Source organism: Pituophis catenifer, unplaced genomic scaffold (genome assembly GCF_029215685.1).
Source record: "Pituophis catenifer annectens isolate HBS135680 unplaced genomic scaffold, rPitCat1.0.hap2 SCAF_12, whole genome shotgun sequence".
In the NCBI taxonomy this organism is placed as follows: Eukaryota; Metazoa; Chordata; class Lepidosauria; order Squamata; family Colubridae; genus Pituophis; species Pituophis catenifer.
Window position 1 is genome coordinate 16,234,008 of NW_027256892.1, and position 24,556 is coordinate 16,258,563.

General features: G+C 42.0%; 1 protein-coding gene across 4 annotated transcripts in view; it reads right to left on the reverse strand.

Moving 5' to 3' along the window:
- The window catches only part of ETS1 (ETS proto-oncogene 1, transcription factor), a 134,326-nt gene that overhangs the window by 19,869 nt on the left and 89,901 nt on the right, over window positions 1-24,556 (reverse strand). For 3 of the 4 annotated variants that reach the window (XM_070952253.1, XM_070952252.1, XM_070952251.1), the window contains 4 exons: window positions 17,188-17,307; window positions 14,287-14,487; window positions 6,182-6,259; window positions 5,486-5,734 (listed from right to left, as the gene is read on the reverse strand). The exons of the other annotated variant lie outside the window; for it this stretch is intronic. In XM_070952253.1, the coding sequence (XP_070808354.1) occupies window positions 5,486-5,734; window positions 6,182-6,259; window positions 14,287-14,487; window positions 17,188-17,307 (648 nt within the window). The remainder of the gene's footprint in view (window positions 1-5,485; window positions 5,735-6,181; window positions 6,260-14,286; window positions 14,488-17,187; window positions 17,308-24,556) is intronic. 4 annotated transcript variants of the gene reach the window in all.

Consider the following 24,556-nt stretch of genomic DNA (forward strand, 5'->3'; position numbering starts at 1 on the left):
GAAGAAAATGAAGTTCACCTTCAACCAGTGATTGAGATGCCTTCATAAGGAGGAAGAAAAAGGCCCAGGCCACAAATAACCTGCCTGACTACCTCCAGATCCTCAACGTTGACTTCAATATCATATTTTTATGTGATAGAAAGAAAAAGTCATTATAAAGCATGGCAGGCATTTTAACCATCCTTAATAAAATATTGTTTTGGCTTAATTCATGTTGCTGCTTCAACTGCATCATTTCCCCCTTCTTTCTGGCAGCACAGCCACCAGCCTGTCCTTCAAGAGCTTAATGTAGTTCTCAGACAAAAAGAAGTTGCACAGTTTCTGTCCTGCAGCTCCACCATGAAGGACTTTGTTGAAGCCTTAGTGCTGAAAAGGAGCCAGGCATGAATATGTTCAGGTGTAGATCTGCCCTGAAGTTGGCATGATGGGGTTTAGAAGGGCACTATGCCATCTTGGATGGATCTTGGGTGGTGTCCAAAACAGCTGTAAGGCAAAGGCTTAAGCTGAAGCTGCCATGAAATGAGGATGGATCTCATATTCCCTTCTTTAGGCATTGTGTCCATCTGACACTTGCACTTCTTGGTGTAAGCAGGGGTGGGATTCAGCCGGTTCGGACCAGTTCGGGGGAACCAGTAGCTCCGACAATCAGCTGAGAGCAAACTGGTTCATTCCGATGATCAGCTGGGTCCGCCTGCCTGTCCCTGCGCTATACTGACCTATATTTCCTTTGTTTGAAGCCCAGCTGATAGGCGCGGCAGAGCGGATTGCTGTGCCTCAGCTGTTTTACTCACTGGGGCTGCAGTAGAAGGTAGGTTTTAGAGCTGTTTTCAAATGAACTGCACGCGCACTCAGCGAACCGGTTGTTACACCGGTTGAATCCCACCACTGGGTGTAAGCAATATCAGTTCATCTTTTGAAGAATTCATAGCGGGACTGTTGTGAAATCAATGTTCACAGGGCTGGATCTATGCCTCTAATTGCCTGAACATTGTCTCCATGCTTTGAACATTTGCATGACCTTTTCTCTGAAATGTACTTTTTTTCCTACTCAGTTAAGGATATTGCTAAATCTGAGAAGGGACTTTCACTGGGTCCTAAGGAGGGAAACAGCCTGGACTACAGCTCTGGAGTGGTGGTGGAACATAGTCTCAATCCCAGAGGACAGAGACAGTAAGTTTAAATAGTTTGGTTGGGAGAAAGAGGGTCCAGTCTGCTCAGTGGTGGGATTCACCAGTTGTAACAACCTGTTCGTTGTGCGTGCAAACTCGCACTTTCGCGCATGCACATTACAATCAAAAGTTACCTTCTACTGAATCCAGAGTGAGTAAAACAGCTGAGGCATGGCAATCTGTTCTGCCACGCCTATCAGCTGGGCTTAAAACAAAAGAAATATAGGTAGGTTATAACACGAGCCCATCTGAACGTCGGAGCGAACCAGTTCGCTCTCAGCTGATCGTCGGAGCTATCGGTTTGCCCAACCTGGTCAGAACCAGCTGAATCCCACCTCTGAGTCTGCTGCTACGTAGAAGTTCTCAGAGTGTATCTCTAATGATGCAAGTAGCTTGCTATAGTTGGGGAGGCTTTCTGCTTCTAGATGAGGAACATTAAAGGAAACTTCTTAGAAGTAACTTTGTGTGTGTGTGTTTCTTGGTTTTTGGAGCTTGATAGGAGCAGAGTCTTTACAAACAAGGCAGAGTTTATCAACCAAAAGTACTTCAATCTCACATTCAATCTGTAGTTCGATCTCCAATTTCTCCATCTAACAGCAACATGTTGCAAAGAGAAGGAATGACGTCTTCAAGCAGATTACTGAGTTAGATGGAGAAACCACCTGACCTGCTATAAGGAAACCACCAAGCATACAGATTACCACTTGTGCTATCTATCAAGAAACTTCGCCAAATGTGACAAGTATCATCTTTTATTTTATACACACACACACACACACACACACACACACACACACACACACCGTGTTTTCTTGAAAATAAGACCCTGACTTATATTTTTTTGAACCCTGAAATAAGTGCTTGGCCTTATTGCCATGTGCTCAAAAGCCCAATTGGATTTATTATCAGGGGATGTCTTATTTTGGGGGAAACAGGGCAGTGGTGAAATGTAAAATTTGTTACTACTGGTTCTGTGGGCATGGCTTAGTGGTGGTGGGTAATGTGACTGGGTGGGTGTGACCAACATTTTTTTTTTCTTTACTTTTAAAAACATTTTTTCTACAACCTCTTTGGCTGAAGAGGTTGTAGAAAAAATGGTTTTAAAAGCCTCTGACGATCCCAGCTGAGTTGCCTGATCATCAGAGGCTTTTTTTTTTAATTTTTAAAAGCATTTTTTCGGCTGAAGAGGTTGTAGAAAAAATGCTTTTAAATTTTTTTTAAAAAGCCTCTGATAACTGCGCGGCTCCGCTGGGCATGGGGGCGGGAGCAGGGATGTTTGCTACTGGTTCTCCGAACTACCCGCCTCCATCGCTACCGGATCGGGCAATCCGGTCCAAACCAGGAGCATTTCACCCCTGAAACAGGGCATATATATATAACACTTTGAGATTTCAGCTGCATATATAGAGCCCCCTTTTACAAACAAGGAAAGGTTGTGCATTGTTGCTTCTTCTTCTTCCTCCTAATGACCATTAGATGTTACCTTAGTCCTGGCAAGCATTAGGGTTGTTTATTCTTGGCTTCTTAGAGATCAGTTCACCAGAAGTCCAATATGTCAACTCAGGCAACTGTGCCCAGATTAATCACTCTTACTTCAGCTAAAAATCTGAATTCCTACCAAAGCACACAGGTTCAAAAGTGAAACAAATAAAACAAAACAAATAAGATCTTACACTGCTTTTTCTCTGGAATCCCACTCTATGGCTATTGCTCAACCATTTCAGATTTACTGACAACCTTAAGAGCGTAATAGGATCATCTGAGTTCAATAATTACCAAAACCAGTCCGAAAACAGCTGCTGGGATTGTGTAAGACCCAAGGGGGGGGGGAATTCATTGGCAGAGATGGTGGCAAATAAAGCCCACAGAATAACTCTCAGGGGTGGAGAGAAAGCTTTGAACTGGCATATTTGCCATGTTTTGATTTGACCTTCATATCCTCTCCAGTATGTACCTCCCTATCCACCCGCCCCCAAAATATATCTAGTAAGAATTTAGATAATGATAGGAATCACTTGCTTCAGAGAAACAAAGTATAGAGGTCTCTAAAGTCTAGAATTTGGAAGGTGTGTGATGCATTTCTCATATTGTATCTTTAGAACACTCAAAAGCAAATGCATGGCTTAAGAAAACAAACAACTCTTCAGCAATTCCGTTGGTAGAATTTCTAGTTGAAAAATCTTGCGTAGCATAGCATAGGAAAAAGTGTCCATCAGTCAAAGGAGATATATCACCTTGCCAAAATAGTGCTATTTATTTATTCATAAACCTGCAAAGTGATCCCAAAGGAGGGATAAATTTGTTAAGCAAACAAACAAATCACATTATTTATTTAGTCGGTTGATGTGCCCAATGAGGGAACTGTATCCTGTTAACCTTGGCTGATCTCAAAAGAGCTGAACAAGGTCAGTTAGACCAGGATAATACTTGGATGGGAAAACAAGGGTGTAGGCTACGCTGGAAAATTAAAAAATAAATCCTAGAAGGCAAACCACTTCCAAATAGTTGCCAAGAAAAGTATATGGATGTTTCCAGAAATCATTTAAACTTTTTAAAACATTGTTGATAGGTGAGCTTAGCTACTGTGGCTTGTGTTCAGTGTGATCTCAACTAACCGTAGCAACATTCCAAAAACCTTGGTTAAATCATAGCTTTTAGTGATATAAAATCCCAGCCAGTATAGTGTTTGGACAACAATATGGTTTGTTCATTGGTTTGTTGGTTTTTGTGCTATGGAAAAAAAATAAAACCATCTCAACCGTAGGCACGGGCAGGGGTGAAATCTAGCAGGTTCTGGAGAACCGGTAGCAGAAATTTTGAGCAGTTCGGAGAACCGGCAAACACCACTTCTGGCTGGCCCCAGAGTGGGGTGGGGATGGACATTTTGCAATATCCTTCTCCCAGGAGTGGGGAGGGAATGGGGATTTTGCAGTATCTTTCCCCTGCCACGCCCACCAAGCCACACCATACCCACCAAGCCATGCCCACAGAACCGGTAGTAAAAAAATTGGATTTCACCACTGGGCATGGGTATCTGGGAATCAGAACTGAGACCAAGAACGAGGTCAAATTCAATTTATTATTGAATAAGAAAAGCTGACATAAGTCTGAGGTATATATTAAAAGTATGGTGGTGATGAGAATGGATTTATAGATATATACATGTTTGAAACCAAAGTCATTCATCCCTATTTGCAAATAAGCCTGATGTCCCCATTTGAGGGAGGAGTTACAACAGACATCTTCCCCCGTGAGTTTTGACACAATGCAGTCCACCTTGACAGGGTGACTATTATCTTATGGCCATTGCATGAAATTTCTTCAATAGCCCTTGCCAGTTCCAGATTTCTCAAGATGTCTAGGACTATGACTTCCAGAGTCAGTAGCTGGGGAAGATTAGGGTAGAACACGTCCCCAGTAAGATCACTTAGGCATACTATACCAAATTTACCCACCATTTAGAAAAAGTTACCAGCAATAGCAATAGCAGTAGTACTTCAATTCATATACCGTCCTGTCATGCTTTAAATGGGTGGTTTACAATGTCAGCATATTGCCTCTAACAATCTGGATCCTCATTTTATCGACCTTGGAAGGATAGAAGTCTGAATCAATAGCAATAGCACTTAGACTTATATACTGCTTCACAGTGCTTTACGGCCTTTTCTAAGAGGTTTACAGAGTCAGCATATTGCCCCCAACAGTCTGGGTCCTCATTTTACCGACCTCAGAAAGATGAAAGGCTGTGTCAACCTTGAGCTGGTGGGAATCGAACTCTGTCAGTCAGTCAGCAGAATTAGCCTGCAATACTGCATTCTAACCACTGCGTCACCATAGATCGAATTCCAGACTGTGGGCAGAGTTAGCCTGCAATACTAATAAGAGCCTTGGTACTACAGTGGTCTAAGGCACCCTGTTATTAAGCTGGTTATTAAGACCAGCTGCCTGCAATTACTGCAGGTTCGAATCTCGCCAAGGCTCAAGGTTGACTCAGCCTTCCATCCTTTCTAAGGTAGGTAAATTGAGGACCCAGTTGTGGGGGCAATAAACTGACTTTGTATAAATATACAAAAGAATGAAGGCTATTGCTTAGCGCATTGTAAGCCGTCCTGAGTCTCCGGAGAAGGGCGGCATATAAATCAAATTAAAAAAAAAAATACTGCATTCTAACCACCGCAACAACAGAGCTGATTAAAGCCTCACCAGCAGAATGCAACCATGATCTGAAGAAGCTTTTTGGCAGTACCAGGAATGGAACAGAAGCACCCACAATGGCCCAAATAGAGGGGCCTTTATTATCTATTTGTCTACACTACCTCGGCTGGCACGCCCCATGCACATGTTATCCGGTGTTACGACTTCCTGTTTGATGGTGAAGTAGTCTGTCTGCAAGGAGTCCATCTGCACTGGGTCGCGAAGAATGACTGATGGGTATTCATTCTCATATTTGAGAGATAGGAGCTCCTCAGAGCTGATTGGATGGAGAGTCTGGTAGGACTCTGTGATGAAGCTGGGCTCAGAAAACTCTGATGGAGGCACACACTGAGCATGCTCAATGCCATAACCTGCAAGGAGAAAAATGGCATGAAGTGGTGATCCAGGGTTTTAGGGACCTATCTGAGCACCTCAGCAGAAAAGGCCACTGTCTAGATTTGCCAAAGATCCTACAACATTCTCTTTCTGCTGGATCTGATGTTACAGTCAGATGTAATTGGGAAGAGGTATACTAGGTCACGCATTCCAATATTTGTTCTAAGTTAACAGAACACATTTTTAGATTTGTTTAGAGCCCAATATTCTACACATGTTAATTTACCTTCTTGTAGAAGGAAAGAAGGAAGGAAGGAAGGAAGGAAGGAAGGAAGGAAGGAAGGAAGGAAGGAAGGAAGGAAGGAAGGAAGGGAGGAAGAAAGAAAGAAAGAAAGAAAGAAAGAAAGAAAGAAAGAAAGAAAGAAAGAAAGAAAGAAAGAAAGAAAGAAAGAAAGAAAGAAAGAAAGAAGAATTGGACTTACTAATGAAGTAGTCGGATGTATAGTGAGATTCTGGATAGGCAGTATTTATTCCATTTGCTGGATATGGCTTGATCTCTTCTATAGCAAATAAATGAAAGGGAATATCTCAATTATTCAACAACAATACAACTAACAACAATATATATAGGTAGGTGAAGCTGAGAAACTGACTAATGCAAAGTCATCACACAACGTGGTGATGAACATGTCAAAATGGGCCCACGAAGAAAAATGTATGGAAACGCTATGTTGAACATTAGAAGTGGTAATTACCAAGAAATCTGTTATGGAAAGGCAATACGTAGACCATAAAGGCATGAATCACTGTGGAGTCCAGTGGTGCACATGTAAAAGCATGGCTTTCCATGACATGAACATCTGTATTCAAATTTGTATATGATTTCCAAGACTTTTCCTAGGTGACATCTAGTGTTTTAAACATCTTGAAGGTACTGACTGCAATGATAGCAAACTGGTGCAATCCATATAGCTTGAGGACAGTTCCCATCACCACCAACCATAGGCCAAGCTGGCTAATGGAAGCTCAACACAAGAATTGTCCTCCTTAAGTTCTATTAAACAAATGTTGTTGATACAGTTACAATGACTTATAGTTGTGTAATAGGATTTTCCCTCAATTTTTTATCAGACTAGGAAAGCTGCTTGTGGCTGGCAGCTAACATCTCATGAGTATGCCATTTGGCACGATCTAGTCATATTGCAAAATCGCTGAATATTTTTTCATTGATTTTGGTTTAATTTGACTATTGTTCAAAAAAATGTGAATAAGGGACGCATCATGCTCCTATGCAGGAAATCATGTCATCATTATTCAGTTGTTTGCTAACAAATTTCACAGAGGGAAAAAATGTCGTCTGCAGATTTGATAAGTTCCCTTTCTATTCCCTCATCTAAATCATTTATGAAGCTATTGAAGAGTACCGAGCCTAAGACAGAACCTAGGGGTACCCCGCTGCTTACTTCTGTCCATGTAATTTGTTAGCAAAACAAACAGAATAACAAAATTCTGTTATTCATCAGGAGGATCTTGAGGAATGCGGGGAATCTAGAAAAGCATCTCTATAAGGATGTGGTGGCTCAGTGGCTAAGACGCTGAGCTTGTCGATCAAAAGGTCGGCAGTTCAGCAGTTTGAATCCCTAGTGCCGCGTAATGGGGTGAGCTCCCGTTACTTGTCCCAGCTTCTGCCAACGTAGCAGTTCGAAAGCATGTAAAAAATGCAAGTAGAAAAATAGGGACCACCTTTGGTGGGAAGGGAACAGCCTTCCGTGAGCCTTTCGCGTTTAGTCATGCCGGCCACATGACCACAGAGATGTCTTTGGACAGTGCTGGTTCTTCATCTTTGAAACAGAGATGAGCATGCCCTCTAGAGTCGGGAACGACTAGCACATATGTACGAGGGGAACCTTTACCTAGAAAAGCATCTCAGGGGTCTACGTGGTCCATGAACTGTTCAACCACAGAAGGAAGCTCCTGTGCTCAATATCAGCTTGACCAGGCCAGATTGTACTGAGCAGCGTGTCCTAGCACCATAGCTTCAAAAACTTTTGCCAAAGCAAACATGAAGAATTGCATGGTCAAAGTAATCAAGATGGCCAGGGTCAAACCTTCTGCCCTGTCCTGATTACTTTTACGAGCAGGCTTCCCAACACACTTAGGTATTTCCAACATACTTAGGTATTTAGAAACATTTCAGCCAGAGGTGACTCACCTCCCACAGGCTGTCTAACGAAGACAGAAAAGGCATCAGGCAAAGTCTTCTTCACAAACATGTTTCAGAATACTCAAAATTAATCCCTTTCCATTCCCCATGCCCTAAAATACAGTAGTGGCCAAAATTGTGGAAACCTTTTGGGAAAAGTGTATTTTTGAGGTTTGATGGCTAATAACATCACTTATTTGGGGGAGTTTCAGGATAATCCTATTCCACTGCTGGAATGGCCTGGGAATAGCCCAGACTTTAACCCAATTGAAAATCTATGGAGCCGACTAAAGAAATTTGTTAGTCAGAAGCGACCCAGCAATAAAACCCAGTTAATAGAAGCCATCATTCAATCTTGGTTTCACATGATAACAGCTGCAGAACTAAAAGACTTGGTTCACTCCATGGGAAGACGTTGTAAGGCCGTAATTCATGCTAAAAGTTACCCAACTAAGGATTAACTGATGTGGTGATAATTTTTGTATATCTCTTTCTTTCTACCTCTTTTACTTTTCTTTATACTGTAACTACTATTCTAATAGCAAATCCTTCATAAAAGTTATTGCATTACATTCTTGATTAAATTATCTTTCCATTGATATATAATTTTATGATACTACTACTGCCCCCCAAAAAAGTGGTATTATTACCTAGTTTTAGAAAATACACTTTTCCCAAAAGGTTTCCACAATTTTGGCCACTACTGTAAACCCTTGTTCCTCACAGTCAACAGTGCCCTCTCGTTGGCTACAAAGTTGGTGCCTTCTTTAGAACTATAACCTGACCTGTTCCCTTCCCTGTGGCTATCTATCCAGGAGCTTGGCAGATCTGTTCAGGAGGATGGAAAAGGGCAAAGCTCCCACAACTCAGCTCACACAAGTCTTAGTTTTGTTTAGACCTCTTCCCCATCCCCCCCAGCAGAAGGGGAGGTCAAAACTAAATTCTTTTTGAATGGATGTAGACTATTCTCTGGCTGGCTTCTGTCCAGAATCAGCAAAAATAAATAGGATCCTCACTTCGTGAGTCAAAACTAGTCATTGCATGTGGGAATATAGGACTGAAAGATGACTAAGGAGGAGAAAGGGCTTCCTTTAATCTTAACACCTTCATGGAAATTTACCCAACGGTCATGCTTTATACTTGGAGTGTCCAACCTTGGCAACTTTAAGCATGGTTGGCTGGGAAATTCTGGTAGTTGAAGTCCACAAGTCTTAAAGTTGCCAAGGTCGGGCACCTCTGCTTTAGGCAATCTTCATCTTACTAGACATAGATAATAGCATTAGATCCATGATGACTTCTCCTTCAAGATGGCTCTGACGACGGCTTACTCAGTGAAATGTTCTCTTCCTACTCTCAAAATGATGCTATAGAGCACTGCACACCAGAACAACTAGACACAAGACACAAGAACAGTTTTTTCCTGAACGCCATCACTCTGCTACACAAATAATTCCCTCAACACTGTCAAACTACTAAGTCTGCATTACTATTACTATTAGTCTTCTCACCATTCCTATCACCCATCTCCTCCCACTTACAACTGCATCACTGTAACTTTGTTGCTTGTATCCTTACGATTTATATTGATATTGATTATTTCCTAATATGATTTGATGGCTTATTTGTTCCCTATGACTATCATTAAGTATTGTACCTTATGATTCTTGACGAATGTATCTTGTCTTTTTATGTACACTGAGAGCGTATGCACCAAAGACAAATTCCTTGTGTGTCCAATCACACTTGGCCAAAGAAAAATTCTATTCTATTCTATTCTATTCTATTCTATTCTATTCTATTCTATTCTATTCTATTCTATTCTATTCTATTCTATTCTTTCCAGTTTTACAAATAGAAATGGAAAGGGAACACTGTTTTTCAACCTGTTTCAGCCATTGTTAAAAACCAGTCAAAACTAGCTGTTTTGAAGATACCTAGCAAATGCTCAATTTTTGGACCTCAGTAAATGGACTTTGCATACAACAAACCAAATTCCACTACCATTTATGTAAGGACATGTTTGTACAAATGATTTAACTTGCATTATTTCCCTAATGTCTGTATGCAAAATTCTATTAGTTGCATAATGATACAGATAATATATCGCCACAATAATGCGCTTGTTCTATTTCTCAGACTATGGAGATAGTCTTCCTCCAAATAATCCATTAAAACAAAGTTTTGCTGCATATGTTTTAAGGTCCTTGTTTAGCAAAGGGTCCTTATTTTCTAGAACTCAACCTTAATCAACTTTTGCCAATATCTCCAGCTTTAAAAAAAACCACTGGCTAATTTGGGTGTTGTTTTCATGCCCATCAAACTCATCAACTAAAGTTGTTTCCTAGAATATTGTTCAATTCTAAGGAACCCCTCACTTATTCCCATGCAGGTAAACAATAAAAATGAGTAGCAAAGCAATAACATGCATTGCCTTGTATTGAACAATAGCACTTAGACTTATATACTGCTTCATAGTGCTTTACAGCCCTCTCTAAGTGGTTTACAGAGTCAGCCTATTGTCCCCAACAATCTGGGTCCTCGTTTTACTGACTGAAGAGGTTGACATACTATTTGGGGACATCAGTTATTCCAGTTCAATTTAGTAATCTCTACATTCATACAAGTCAGTCCTAGAGGAGATCAACCCTGACTGCTCTTTAGAAGGCCAGATCCTGAAGATGAAACTCAAATATTTTGGCCACCAAATGAGAAGGAAGGACTCACTGGAGAAGAGCCTAATGCTGGGAATGATTGAGGGCAAAAAAAGAAGGGGACAACCGAGAACGAGGTGGCTGGATGAAGTCACTGAAGCAGTCAGCATGAGATTAAATGGACTCCGGGGGATGGTAGAGGACAGGAAGGCCTGGAGGAACGTTGTCCATGGGGTCGCGATGGGTCGGACATGACTTCGCAACTAACAACAACATTATTCATTGATTCTTAAGGAGTTTCAATCTAAGGAATTTTTCCCATCCCATCAGAAGTTACCTGGGATTTTGGTAAACCAAATCATTAAACTAGATTCCTGGTCTATCATTTGCATTAGGTATGCCATGATAATGCCAGTGTATACAGCACAACAACACACACGGAAACTTAAATTTCTATGCTCTGCGTGTAGCTTGTTCGGTTACTCAACTCTCACACTGAAACTTGTTGGAAATGAAAAAAGGAGAAGAAAAGAGCTGCAACTATATGCCACCAACAAGAGAAATGAGAGGCTGCCCATTCAAGCATGGTGGCATGTTTATCTTTAGAAAGCCACAGAAGGTGGCAACATCCCCTACCTTTTTAGTGGATTTCATGGAACAGACAAAACTGTCCCAGCCCACACTTGCCTCCCAAAATGGAATAATAAACACCTGCCTCTACCTATTACAGAAGCCTCCAAAATGGTTTGCAAACATCTTAGTGGGTGCCCTTTATTTACAATTGGTTTCACTTTATTATGCAAGACTGAATGCCACTCTGTTCCTTAGTAAAGCTTATCCAGGGGAGTCCAGGAATAGCTGATGCTTTCCCATTATTTTTGGAAAAAGGAGGTGTCAGAAACACAGCTTTGCCCTTATAAACTGTGTGTAGCCTGGCAGTGAACTTGGTTCCTTAGCATCTTTCCCCCACAGGCTCCAAGAAGAATAAGATTTCACAGTTATTTGGCAAAGGACTGAATGCTGGTGAACTATACACAGGCTGGAAAAATCCCACCCATGGCACAGAAACACTTCCTATCTGTGGCTGTAGTGTTGTTCCCTTGTTTGTGTAGAACTCCGCTTCTTAAATGCATCAGCACATAGATGGAAAAGTTACTAAAAAGACTTTGCTAGTGTTGTGGCCCGCCAGCGGCCTGCGCGGATCGTGGCTGATCCCGACGATGAGGAGGCTGGTGTGGGGTCACGCCAGCACCCTGCGCAGCCGGCGCTCGCATCGGACAGCGAGGAGGCTGAAGAGGATGTGGTGCCAGAGGCAGAGACTCAGCCAGGGCCTTCAGAACCTCCAGAGGCTCCTTCAAGTGGAGAGAGCGAAGTGGAGGAGCCTCTCCTCAATGCTTGAGCACGCAGGGCTGCCAAAAGGCAGGAGTGGCTACTCAGGAGGAGGTCTCCTCGAGAGTAAGGTTTGAGGATAATTGGCCACTCCCTTAGCCTATTTAAGTCGCACGAAGTTAGTAATTTCTTGCTGGAAACAATGTGTAATTATTACAGAGCATTTTTGAAGAGTGAATGTCTTATCGTATCTTGTTTTCTGGGCTGGTTGCCAACCTTTGCCAGACTTTGTTTATTCTTGGTACGTTATAACTTTGATAAGGACCATTGGTGTGTGTCACAATCCTTGGGAATCCAGAGCTGGGGCAGAACAGTGCAGGTGGGAGAAAGGTATAATTTTGCAACAGCATTTGGGTCTGGGACAGGGGTGTCAAACTCAAGGTCCGTGGGCCGGATGGGGTGCTTAGATCATTAGACCATGGGGCCAGCCTAGAAACAGTAAAGGACAGGCCTGCGGTGCCTCTGCCAGCAAAAATGGAGCTCGGGGAGGCCATGCGCCCCCTCCCCAAGCTGCTTTTTTTGGCAAAGCGAATGGAGAAAGGTTTCCCCTTTAGCATTTGAGCATGCAAGAAGGGACAGGAAAGGAGAAAGGGAAAGAGAAAAAACAAAGAAAAAAATGGGCAGATAGGAAGAGAGCAAGGAAGGAAAAATAAGGAAAGAGGGGAAGGAAGAAGAAAGGAGAAAGAAGAGGGACAGAGAAAGAAGAAAAGGAAGGAAGGAAGGAAGGAAGGAAGGAAGGAAGGAAGGAAGGAAGGAAGGAAGGAAGGAAGGAAGGAAGGAAGGAAGATAGGTTATAATGAGAGTGAGGGAGGGTCTCAGGGAAATCCTGCCTTAGCAGTTAGCCATGACAGGTGCCCCCGACACGAGTCCTGTGTCATGCCACCGGTCATGCCCACATTGATCATGCCCGTCCCGGGCCATGCCCACACTGGTCATAGCCACCCCCGGCCACATACCCCATCCCTCCGAGGTCAGACACAACCTTGATGCAGCCCTCAATGAAATGGAGTTTGACACCGCTGGTCTAGAATATGCAGACTAAGCCAGCAACCTGATAACCCCCTCTGGTAATGTACACTCTTGCAGAGTTGAACTTATGCCCTAGTCCCGTGTTGGCAAACCTATGATACGCATGCCAGAGATGGCACGCAGAGCCCTCTCTGTGGGCACGTGTGCCATCACCAGCTGCTGTTCCAGGCGCCGGCATGTGCATGCACGCTGGCCAGCTGGTCGACCAGCTGTCTGGCACACATGCAGGAACCCAGAAGAGAGCAGCTGGCTGGCACGCATGCGTGCGACGGAATCCGGAAGAGCAGCTGGCTGCCGCGCGCATGCACACCGGCCAGCTGCTCTCTTCCGGCGCTCCGGCACATGCTCCAGTTTCGGCATTTGGTGTCGAAAAGGTTAGCCGTCACTGCCCTAGTCCATTGTTTCTCAATCTCAGCAACTTTAAGATGCATGGACTTCAAGTCCCAGAATTCTCTGGGGAGCCAGCATGAGGATATCCTAGGGAGGGGATGAAAGGTATCTCTTTGGGATTTGACACTACTCTGGAATCCATAGACCCTGCATTAATCAACCCATAATGTAGACTATGGTTGTCCATCTTTTTTTGGCTTGCCTGGGCTGCACTGAATGAAGAGGAATTGTCTTGGACCACATATAAAATATATAATACAGTTAATGTATATAAATAATCAAAGATATAGAAAACTAAAGAGAGTTTATTATCTTGTAGGCCACATTACTAGCTGCCCAGGTCAGTGGTGGGTTGCCCCCCGGTTCGCACCAGTTCTATAGAACTGGTAGGAGGCTCTGCCCACCGACTCTGACGTCATCAGAACGCTTCTGCACATGCGCAGAAGCTTCTGAGCATGCACCCATTGTGAACCTGTAGTAAAGGTAAGTAGATCCCACCCCTGGTCCAGGGCCACATGCGGCCTACGGGTTGCAAGTTGGGCACACATTATGTAGAGAGTTCCTAAATAAATAGAATCTCTCTTAAAGCAATTTCCTATATTCCCAAAATATAGATAAAGATTAAACTATCTTTAAAAATTTATGGGCAAGGGCAAGCTGCTTTGGAGCCTTTCATTGTAACCGGACTCTGCCAAAATATTCAATAGGAATACCTTATACTTATATATCTCTGAGGAACAACTAAACATGATAAAATTAAACACATGTATTTGCCTTCATTCGTACAATAAATTAAAGTCATGCAGAGCCAGAAACATTGATTTTTGCAGGGGGATATTCAGGAACTCCCATGAACTTGTGTAGTCTTCCTGTACAGTCCTGATCAAAGCAACCCAACTCGTTATTGGTGATCATCATATATTACCTTTCTGCAACATCTCCAGATGTTCCCAAAGAATGTCTCCTACAAAGTCTGGTGCTAATTCAAGGAAGCAGTCCTTGCCTAGAGCACACAGGGCAGCTCCGTTCATGCAGAACTTCTGGAAGTCCACATCCTTCAGACTGAATTCATTCATGGCCCACATAATCCAGTCCCGTACATGAGTTTCTGTCCATTGGTGAGGATCTGCATGAAGAAATCACAGATAGAAAGTTACCGGGAGCGGCTTTTTGATGCGGTTTACACAGTGGTGAAATCCATTTTTTTTTACTACCGGTTCTGTGGGCGTGGCTTGGTGGGTGCGGCAGGGGAAGGATACTGCAAAATCCCCATTCCCTCCCCACTCCAGGGGAAGGATATTGCAAAATCTCCATTCCCACACCACTCCAGGGGAAGGATATTGCAAAATCTCCATTCCCACAACACTCTGGGGCCAGCCAGAGGTGGTATTTGCTGGTTCTACTCAAAACTTCCGCTACTGGTTCTCCAGAACCTGTCAGAATCTGCTGGATTTCACCTCTGGGTTTACAGCATTCTATTGGGGAAGTCTGTAAGACCTCTGCTAGCCTGAATTATTGGTCCTTGTATCTCTCTCAGTGAAAAATCATACTGTACTCTCTCCACTGTTGATAATCCAGTGAGATGTAAGCCTTTCCCAAGACGCTGGCAGAACTGGCCAAGAGACCTCTTCTGGTTTGATAAGTGTTCTCCAGTAGTTTTTATCCAAGTTGGCAAAAAGCTGGATATTATTCAGAAGTTCTTTAGATGATTAGATATTGGAAACCATCGCCATGACATATTAATTGCGATTTTGCTCAGTTTACAGGTATGCTAAGCAACTTATAACTGGTTGCTTAGCATATCAGAACACACATAAACTGGGGGAACCAGGCTTAATATCAGTGACTGTGAGAGGAATCTTGGAGTCTTAGTGGACAACCAGCTAAAAATGATTCAGCACTGTGCAGCGGCAGCCAAAAAAGCCAATGCAATACTAAATTGCATTAACAGAGGCATACAATCAAGATCAAGTGAAGTACTAATACCACTCTATCACTTAGTAAGACCACACCTAGAGTACTGCATCCAGTTTTGGTCACCACACTATAAAAAAGATGTTGAGACTCTAGAAAAAGTGCAGAGGAGAGCAACCACGATGATTAGGGGACCGGAGGCTAAAACATATGAAGAATGGTTGCAGGAACTGGGGATGGCTAGTGAAGAGAAGGGGAGACATGATAGCCGTCTTCCAATATTTGAGAGGCTGCCACAGAGAGGAGGAGGTTAAGCTGTTTTCCAAAGCACCTGAGGGCCAGACAAGGAATAATGGATGGAAACTGATCAAGGAGAGATTCAACCTAGAAATGAGGAGAAATTTTCTGACAGTGAGAGCAATCAACCCATGGAACAGAAGTTGCCTTTGGAAGTGGTGGGAGCTTCATCACTTGAGACTTTCAAGAAAAGATTGGACTGCCATTTGTCAGAAATGGTGTAAGGTCTCCTGCTTGAGTGGGGGGTTGGACTAGATGACCTATAAGGTCCCTTCCAACACTGTTAATCGATAAATCTGTAAAAAAAGGTACAACAGACCTCCCCATGGATACTTACAACCCAGTTCCAAAGTTACAATAGCTGCTCCCCCTGCAGTCATGTGACCACATGTTAGGCACTTGGCAACCAGCCCACATTTACTGCCCTTTGCAGTGTCCCACAGTTGCATGACTGGGTTTTGGGATGGTTTTGCTGAAAACTAGTATTTACTTCATTTTTTTTTTTTTTTTGCAAGATCAACCTATTGTGAACCATTAGATTATTTAACAACCAGGATGTTTGCTTAATGACCGTGGTGGTCATTCCACAAGGTTGCTCAATCACCACTTCAAAACAAGTTGTAAAATTGGGTCAGTCACATGGGTGGCCTAAAGGATGACAAGTTATGACCTTGATGTGGCAGACTCCATTATGGTTGTAAATTGAGAACTGCCTATGTCAGCTTCTCAGTATCAAACAGTACTCCCTTCTTAATAATATACCAACCGCCCTTTAAAAAATATAGTAACATATAAGAAAAAGGCTGTCAGCTGTTTCCACCATCAAGGTGAATGTCACTTATTTAAGTATCAGAGCAAAGAAACTATGAATCTCAAGTTTTTCTTTGAAGATGTTTCGCTTCTCATTCAAGAAGCTCCTTCAGCTCTCTTGGATGAGAAGCAAAATGTCTTCAAAGAAAAACAAGTAAGTCCAGTTGCCTCTTGAAAAAGCACCTTTGGGACAACCATGACCTGGATGACTGAGAATCTCCGTAGACATGTGAGTCTCAAGATTGTGGAAGACTACGGAGACAACAGAGCCTTGGTGGCGCAGCAGACTAAAGTGCTGTTAATTAGCACCAGCTGCCTGCAATTACTGCAAGTTCGAATCTCACCAGGCTCAAGGTTGACTCAGCCTTCCATCCTTTCGAGGTAGGTAAAATGAGGACCCGGTTTGTGGGCGCAATAAGCTGACTTTGTATAAAAAAGGGCCCCCCGAAAGCCCTACTAAGCAGGTATATACAAAAAAGTATGAAGGCTATTGCTTAACGCATTGTAAGCCGCCCTGAGTCTCTGGAGAAGGGCGGCATATAAATCGAACCAATAAATAAATAAATAAATAAACACCTGAGGAACTCTATGCCCTGGGAACTGCAACATATCCACATATGATAGAACTGTTACTCTTATGTCCCAAATGCTGTGCAATGTTCAAATTGCTTTCTATATACTAAATGAAAGCTGAATGACATAGGAGGGGCTCCAGAATACATTCCACAAGCCCATTCAACTTGCACCTGTTTTGAAACCACACAATCTTGTAGCACGTTGGCACCAATCAGCACTTGTGACCTACCTTTGGGTATTCCCAGTCGTTGCTGCTCTTTTGTGAAACCACTGAATGTGGCTTTTAATGCCTGAGACATCATTTCTTTGCTGCTTGGAGTTAACAAAGGCACATCTGCACATTCCATATCTAGAAGACAAAGATGAGAAACGGGGACATCAGTGGATACCAATGATATGGATGGTGGAAGGATCAAGGGAACTGAAATCATAGGACCGATGTCAATAGATGTCCACTATCTTCTTCCTGGCTAGAATACTACTCAATGGGTCAATCTAAGTTCACCAGCAAACAAGAAAATAATATTCTATGAACAGCCAATGGAAGTGGATTGTATGAGACCGTTTTTGAGTTGCTGCTCTCTGGATTTGATTTTGTAAAGATATATAGAATTGAATAGTAGGTATTAAGTCTCCCTTTGTCAAGCACCAAAACCAAGACAGACAGATTGAGATTCTTCTAAGCAGTTTTCTTTATGGTTGCCTACCTATAGAAAGAAATCTTGCCAAATTAAAACAGTCCACTTGCACAATAAAAAATACAGTAGTGGCCAAAATTGTGGCAACCTTTTGGAAAAAGTGTATTTTCTAAAACCAGCTAATAACACCACTTTCTTTTGGAGTAGTAGTACCATAAGATTATTTATCAATGGAGATAATTTAATCAAGAATGTAATGCAATAACTTTTATGAAGGATTTGCTACAGTATAAAGAAAAGTGAAAAAGGTAGAAAGAATGAGATATACAAAAAAATATCACCACGTCAGTTAATACTTAGTTGGGTAACCTTTAGCATAAATTACGGCTTTACAAGGTCTTCCCATGGAGTGAACCAAGTCTTTTAGTTCTGCAGCTGTTATCATGTGAAACCAAGATTGAATGATTACTTCTATTAACTGGGTTTTATTGCTGGGTCACTTCTGACTAACAAGTTTCTTTAGCCGGCTTCATAGATTTTCAATTGGGTTAAGGTCTGGGCTATTCCCAGGCCATTCCAGCAGTGGAATAGGATTATCTTGAAACTCCAAAAAAAAAAAAAGAAAGAAAAGAAAAGAAAAGAAAAGAAAAGAAAAGAAAAGAAAAGAAAAGAAAAGAAAAGAAAAGAAAAGAAAAGAAAAGAAAAGAAAAGAAAAAGTGGTGTTATTAACCATCAAACCTCAAAAATACAATTTTCCCAAAAGGTTTCCACATTTTGGCCACTACTGTATACCCTGGGAATTATGATAAGGCAAACTCCATTTATCACAATAAGTTCACCCAACTAGTGTATATGTCTACACATTTTTACAGCAATTAAATCCTTATTTAAAGTAAGGGGGTAGGATGGGGACCGAGAGTATCACGTAGATAGGAAGGGATTTTTTTCCCTATCAATGTTTATGATATTTTGTTTGATAGTCTACTAAGATACACAGTTTTGCTTGTTATCTTTCTGCAGAACTCACAAGGGCCGTTTCTGGTGGGATATTTAGGAGCAAATGCAATGGGAAACTATAAGCCAAGCTATTGGACAACGAGCAACAGATTCCAAACACTGTTTAAAAATGTCATTGGGATATTTAGAGGATTTTATTAGCAAAGCTCTGGAGAAATAAACACACTGCTGAGCCAACTCTGCCATCCATCTTCTGCTCAAGAGATAACACCAAGGGAAAGTGTCCTGCACACTCTCCCCCTATTTTTAAGCAGCTTGTTGTGTTTTAATGATGGGTTTAGCATGCTTGGTGGGTTACAAAAAAAAACCCAAAAAAACCGACCACCCAGCAACAGCTCAATCACCTTTGCAGCTTGGTCAGAGGGCAGCTGGGCTGTTCTCTGGCTATGGGAGAGTGATTCAGGCACAGCTTTGAGAGATGGGAGAAGCCAGTCCTGACACTTGTTTTGCTGTTGGCCAACTTCAAATACAAAAAGAAGCACATGTGCACAGCAGACCTTGAGAAACACACCAGGAGCAGGCCTGCAGGGCAGTGTGTTTCACATTCCTTTAAACCAAGGCCCATTCAGTTACTCTTCACAGAGCATCACTTGGATAGCAGCACTGACAAACAACATTCAAATGGCATAGATCAGAGGTGGTATTCAGCAGGTTCTGACCAATTCTGGAGAACCGGTAGCGGAAATTTTGAGTAGTTCGGAGGTAAATACCACCTCTGACTGGCCCCGCTCCCATTTATTCTCTGCCTCCCGAGTCCTAGCTGATTGGGAGGAAATGGGGATTTTGCAGTAACCTTCCCCTGGAGTGGGGAGGGAATGGAGATTTTACAGTTTCCTTCCCCTGCCACGCCCACCTAGCCATGCCACGCCCACAGAACTGGTAGTAAAAAAAATTTAATCCCACCACTGGCATAGATGAACTTGGCTGGGTTACCATGAGTTACGCAAGCATAAATGCTGTAGTTCATGCATACTACCAAAGCCATAAGCCATAGTTTACAAACCACCAATCGTTGGCTTTGCACACAATGGCCTACTTCATACATTGCGCTAAGCCGCGATATCTAATTTGTTCGATACTGCAAAATTTGCTTGCTACACACAGTTACAGTGTAACTTCCTGACTGGCTGGAAGCTAAGTTATGGCTTAATTGAGGATTTGTGAGTAAACCATAATTGACTGCGTTACATAAATCTAAACCATCCAAACCACATTTTGACTTAGCATAGTATTTGGATCAGGGATAAACACGTATGTTATTATACTACAAAGGACATTGGATATCTATACTGTAAATTCAATATAAAATGTCAGTCTTCCTAATTATTCCTATCTCTTTCCTTGATATCTATTATAAAGTCTCTGGTTCAGTATGATGTGTCTCACATAAAAAAAAAAAAAGGCTATATATTTTCCTAAAATAATTTTGTTAAATATTTTTCTAACCTTTATAAACATTTTGTTTCAAGTTGTCATTGCTAAGAGTTTCTCTTTACTTCCAGGATTTTAATTACGCTCTTCTCAAATGTTTTCTCCAAGCTTATTTCAGCTCAAGTGCTAGGAAGCTTTTTTTTTTTTTTTACATTTCCTTTGCCCAACCAGCATCTATTAAAAGAAATAAAGCTATTCTTGCCAAATGTTTAATTTCTAAAATGAGATCTGCCTTTCTGAACATCAAGCAATCAATTAAGATGAGAATTTGCAAACAAAGTAAGGGTAAGTGACGTTCAGTCCTAGTAAACATGTCTTGGATTCAGTTGCATAATCTATTCTGCAAGTCAACATGTAACGGCATACAATGCCTTAAAAACGTTAGCTATGCTCACTGAGAAATAAACTTTATTTCAGTGGGATTGCAGCCTTAAAGAGGCAGGACTGGTGTCTTCCTTTAAACTTGTGTGGATAGGTAGATCGATAGATAGATAGATAGATAGATAGATAGATAGATAGATAGATAGATAGATAGACAGACTAGATAGATAGATAGATAGATAGATAGATAGATAGATAGATAGATAGATAGATAGATAGATAGATAAAGATATATAGATAGCTTGATAGCTAGACAGATAGACAGACAGAGACAGACAGAGACAGACTGACTGACTGACTGACTGACTGACCGACCGACCGACAGATATAGATAGATAGATGGATGGATGGATGGATGGATGGATGGATGGATGGATGGATGGATAGATAGATAGATAGATAGATAGATAGATAGATAGATAGATAAGGTATGTAGATAAATACACAGACAGACTAGATAGATAGATAGATAGATAGATAGATAGATAGATAGATAGATAGATAGATAGAGATAGCTTGATAGTTTGATAGCTAGACAGATAGACAGACAGACAGACAGACAGGCTGACTGACTGACTGACTGACCAACCGACTGACCGACAGATATAGATAGATGGATGGATGGATGGATGGATGGATAGATAGATAGATAAGGTATGTAGATAAATACACAGACAGAAAGACAGACAGACAGACAACTAGTCCATCTTTAATGTTTTTGTAAACGAACATGTCCAATATACTTTTTCTCCTCTTATTTTCCCCACAACAATAATTCTATGAGGTTGATTGAGAGCGAGTGCCTGGCCCCACAAATTCATCCAACTGGCTTTCATGCCTAAGGCAGGACTAGAACTCAACCTTTCCTGGTGATTGGCCCAAAGTCACACAGTTGGCATTCATGCCTAAAGCAGGACTAGAAGTCACATTCTCCTGATTTCTAGCCTACTGTCTTCAAACACTAGATCAAATTGGCTCTCGCTAGGCTAGACTAAACTGGACTGGACTGGACTAGACAGACAGACAAACTAAATGGAAGTAATGTTCATTTTAAATTGATACTTGTTTTGTTCAGGATGACAAGATCTTGCAGCACCCAGTCCTAATCCAAGTTCAGTAACACATGAATTGCTCTCTCTTTAGCAAGATTCCAGCACCAGGTCTCCCTGAACAGATACTATCTCCAGCCCAGATTGCTGTCCAAACAGTTCAAATTTCACTCATGATCAACAAAACAGAGCTAGCAGTTATAATGATATTTTGCAATAGGGAGAACCAGCACACATAACCCCACGGATTTTGACTTCAAAGACGAAAACGAAGGCTCGCTTAACTGAAGAAACACAACTAACTATTTCTAGGCCACATTTAACAGAATTACCAGAATTTAGTATAGGTTTAGTCAAGTCTGATATTATAATAAGAGACACCTCAAATGAAACCTTAAATAATTAACGTAAGAATCAAATAGTTATCTCATTACATGAAATCATGATTTGTTTCATCATGTTTTGGATAAAATAAAAATGATTGGATTCACACAATGTGTAATATACTAGGGCAGGGATGGCTAACCTTTTTGTTGTTGCGTGCCAAAAGCGGGGAGGGGGGGTGTCGCATGCATGCGTGCCCACACTCAATGCCCCCCCACCCCGACGCCCCCCCCTGCATGCGCACGCAACTCCCCGCACTCCCCTTGCTTTTGGCACGCGATGGCACAGTGGGCCTGGTAGGCTCGTTTTCCCGCCCTCCCAAGTCTCCAGAGGCTTTCTTGAAGCTTGGGGAGGGCAAAAATGGCCTTTCCTGACTTCCGGTGGGCCCAGAAGGCCTGAAAATCAGCTGGCATGCGTGCACATGCGTGCTGGAGCTGAGCTAGGGCAACGCTCGCGTGCCCACAGATATGGCTCCGCGTGCCACCTGCAGCACGTATGCCATAGGTTCGCCATCACGGTATTAGGGTATAATATATATACCAATTAGTATCCAATTAGTGTCCTAAGATTATAGTTTATTCACCTATGTTAGTAAGTAAATCAGACTGCGCCCTGAAAGCCATGATGATTAGAATCACACAATAAATATAAGGTATGAGCATATTCCATAAATCTGTTACAAACTTATGACCTATGTTTTGAAGACCATATTAAAACAGAAAAAGCTCTCAAAGTTTTCTTTTGTCAAACAAAACATTGCTTTTCCTTTTTTTTAACCAACTTAATATCCTTGTATGTTAAGAATTCCCTTGTGAAATAGGTATTTTTATGTACCTAGAATAGGTAATAATAAGGTAATAAAATAGCCCTGTTCAGTTTGCATATGCAAATAAATTACAAGCAAATTAAAAAGTCCAACAGCAACATCATCAATTTTAAAATGAGGCAGGGACCCTGCTATTCTCCATGTGGTTTGGGCAAGTTCAAAACTCTCTCAACGATAAATTTCCAACATTGTTTATGACTGAGCATTCCTCATATCTGTTCCATTTTGACTATGATTGCTAAGTTGCTGTTCAGTTGTGGAGAATCGTATTTTCATCCCCACTGCTTTACAACAGTATTAGAACCCAAATCATGGCAATTTTAAGCAACATCGAAAGCTCATGCGACAGTAATAAGTGGAGACATTCCTCTCCATCTTGTCTTATATAAAATGCAAATCCCAATTCTAGTTGTTCCTCATGAAAAAAATCTATTGTGCCCTTTTGTTCCTCTGGAGTACCTTACACAGTAGCAAGTCCAAAATTGATGTCCAGTTGAGGCTGGTCACAACAGGAGTTGACTGACCTGGGCACCTCTTCTGCTTCCCTTCCTGTCTGAAGATCTGATGGATAACCACTAAGGTCAGGGGTCAAGCTTACTATCGACTTCAAGAGAAGCAAAATGTCACTCTTGCCAACACTTCGCTCCCTGTAGCCATATCTACTAACTCTTAAGCCATCACAGAAAAAGACCTGATACAACATAGCATGGAGAACTGAAGCAAAGAACTCTATGGTTAGATTCACATATCAAGTTAAGCCATAAAATGGTTTTGCTTGGTTTGGGTTTTTCATGTTCCAGAGACTGTGGTTCATAACTTCATGAATTATTAATAATATATGGATGGTTGAAGTCCACACATTTGAAAATAGCTAAGGTTGGGAAACACTGTCCTAGAGAGAAGTTAAATTAGCCTAGATCAGCTGCATATGAGACTGGCTAACAATTGCAAACAATGCTTGGGTCTCTAAGAGCAGACCTTCCATTTGATCCTGAAGACTGGCATGCTGTCAGCGGAATTCTAGGGTTACAGATTAACAGAGTTGGAAGGGACCTTGTAGGTCATCTAGTCCACCCAAGCAGGAGACCCTACCCCATTTCTGACAGATGGCAGTCCAGTCTCTTCTTGAAAACTTCCAGGGATGAAGCTTCAACTAGGAGTTGAAGTCCACAAGTCTTAGAGTTGCCAAGGTTGAATACTCCTGACCTTGAGGGTCCCTCATCTTCTATATCCCTCCATGAGGGACATGGGCTGATTCAAAATGAGAGAGAGAGAGAGAAAAAGAGAGGGAGGGAGGGAGGGAGGGAGGGAGAGAGAGAGAGAGAGAGAGGGAGAGAGGGAGAGAGAGAGCTCTTCTGTGGGGATTTACCACAGTGAAAGCCTCCAACCAGAAGCATATTGCCTCACCTCGGAAAAATATCGTCCAGGTGAAAAATATTATCCGTTAAGATCTGTGGTTAGGGGTGAAGATGGTAAGGAGGGAGAGAAAACATTTGAGCAAATCAACCTAGCTGAGCCCCTCATCCCATTTATTTAGGCAGGATTCGCTGAAATTTGTCTGCACTTTTGAACTGTTTTCACAAAGGCCTGACTCTCACTCCCACGCAGGAAACAAGAGCCAATATGGGCCTGTTTCAATTAAGGCTCTCTCAGCATTCACACAGTTAGAAGAGGGAGGTGGGAGTAAGGGAGGTGGAGGAGCATCCAGATGTTCATTTAAAAAAGAAAAGAAAAGAAATGGGTGCATTTATGCACATACCCCACAGAACTGTCAAGGGTTGCCTTTGCGCCATTCGATTGTCCCTGGTTGAAGCTTGCTACCTTTCCCTACTACATCCACTTCTGCGCGCCTTGAGTGGCCATTTAAATACA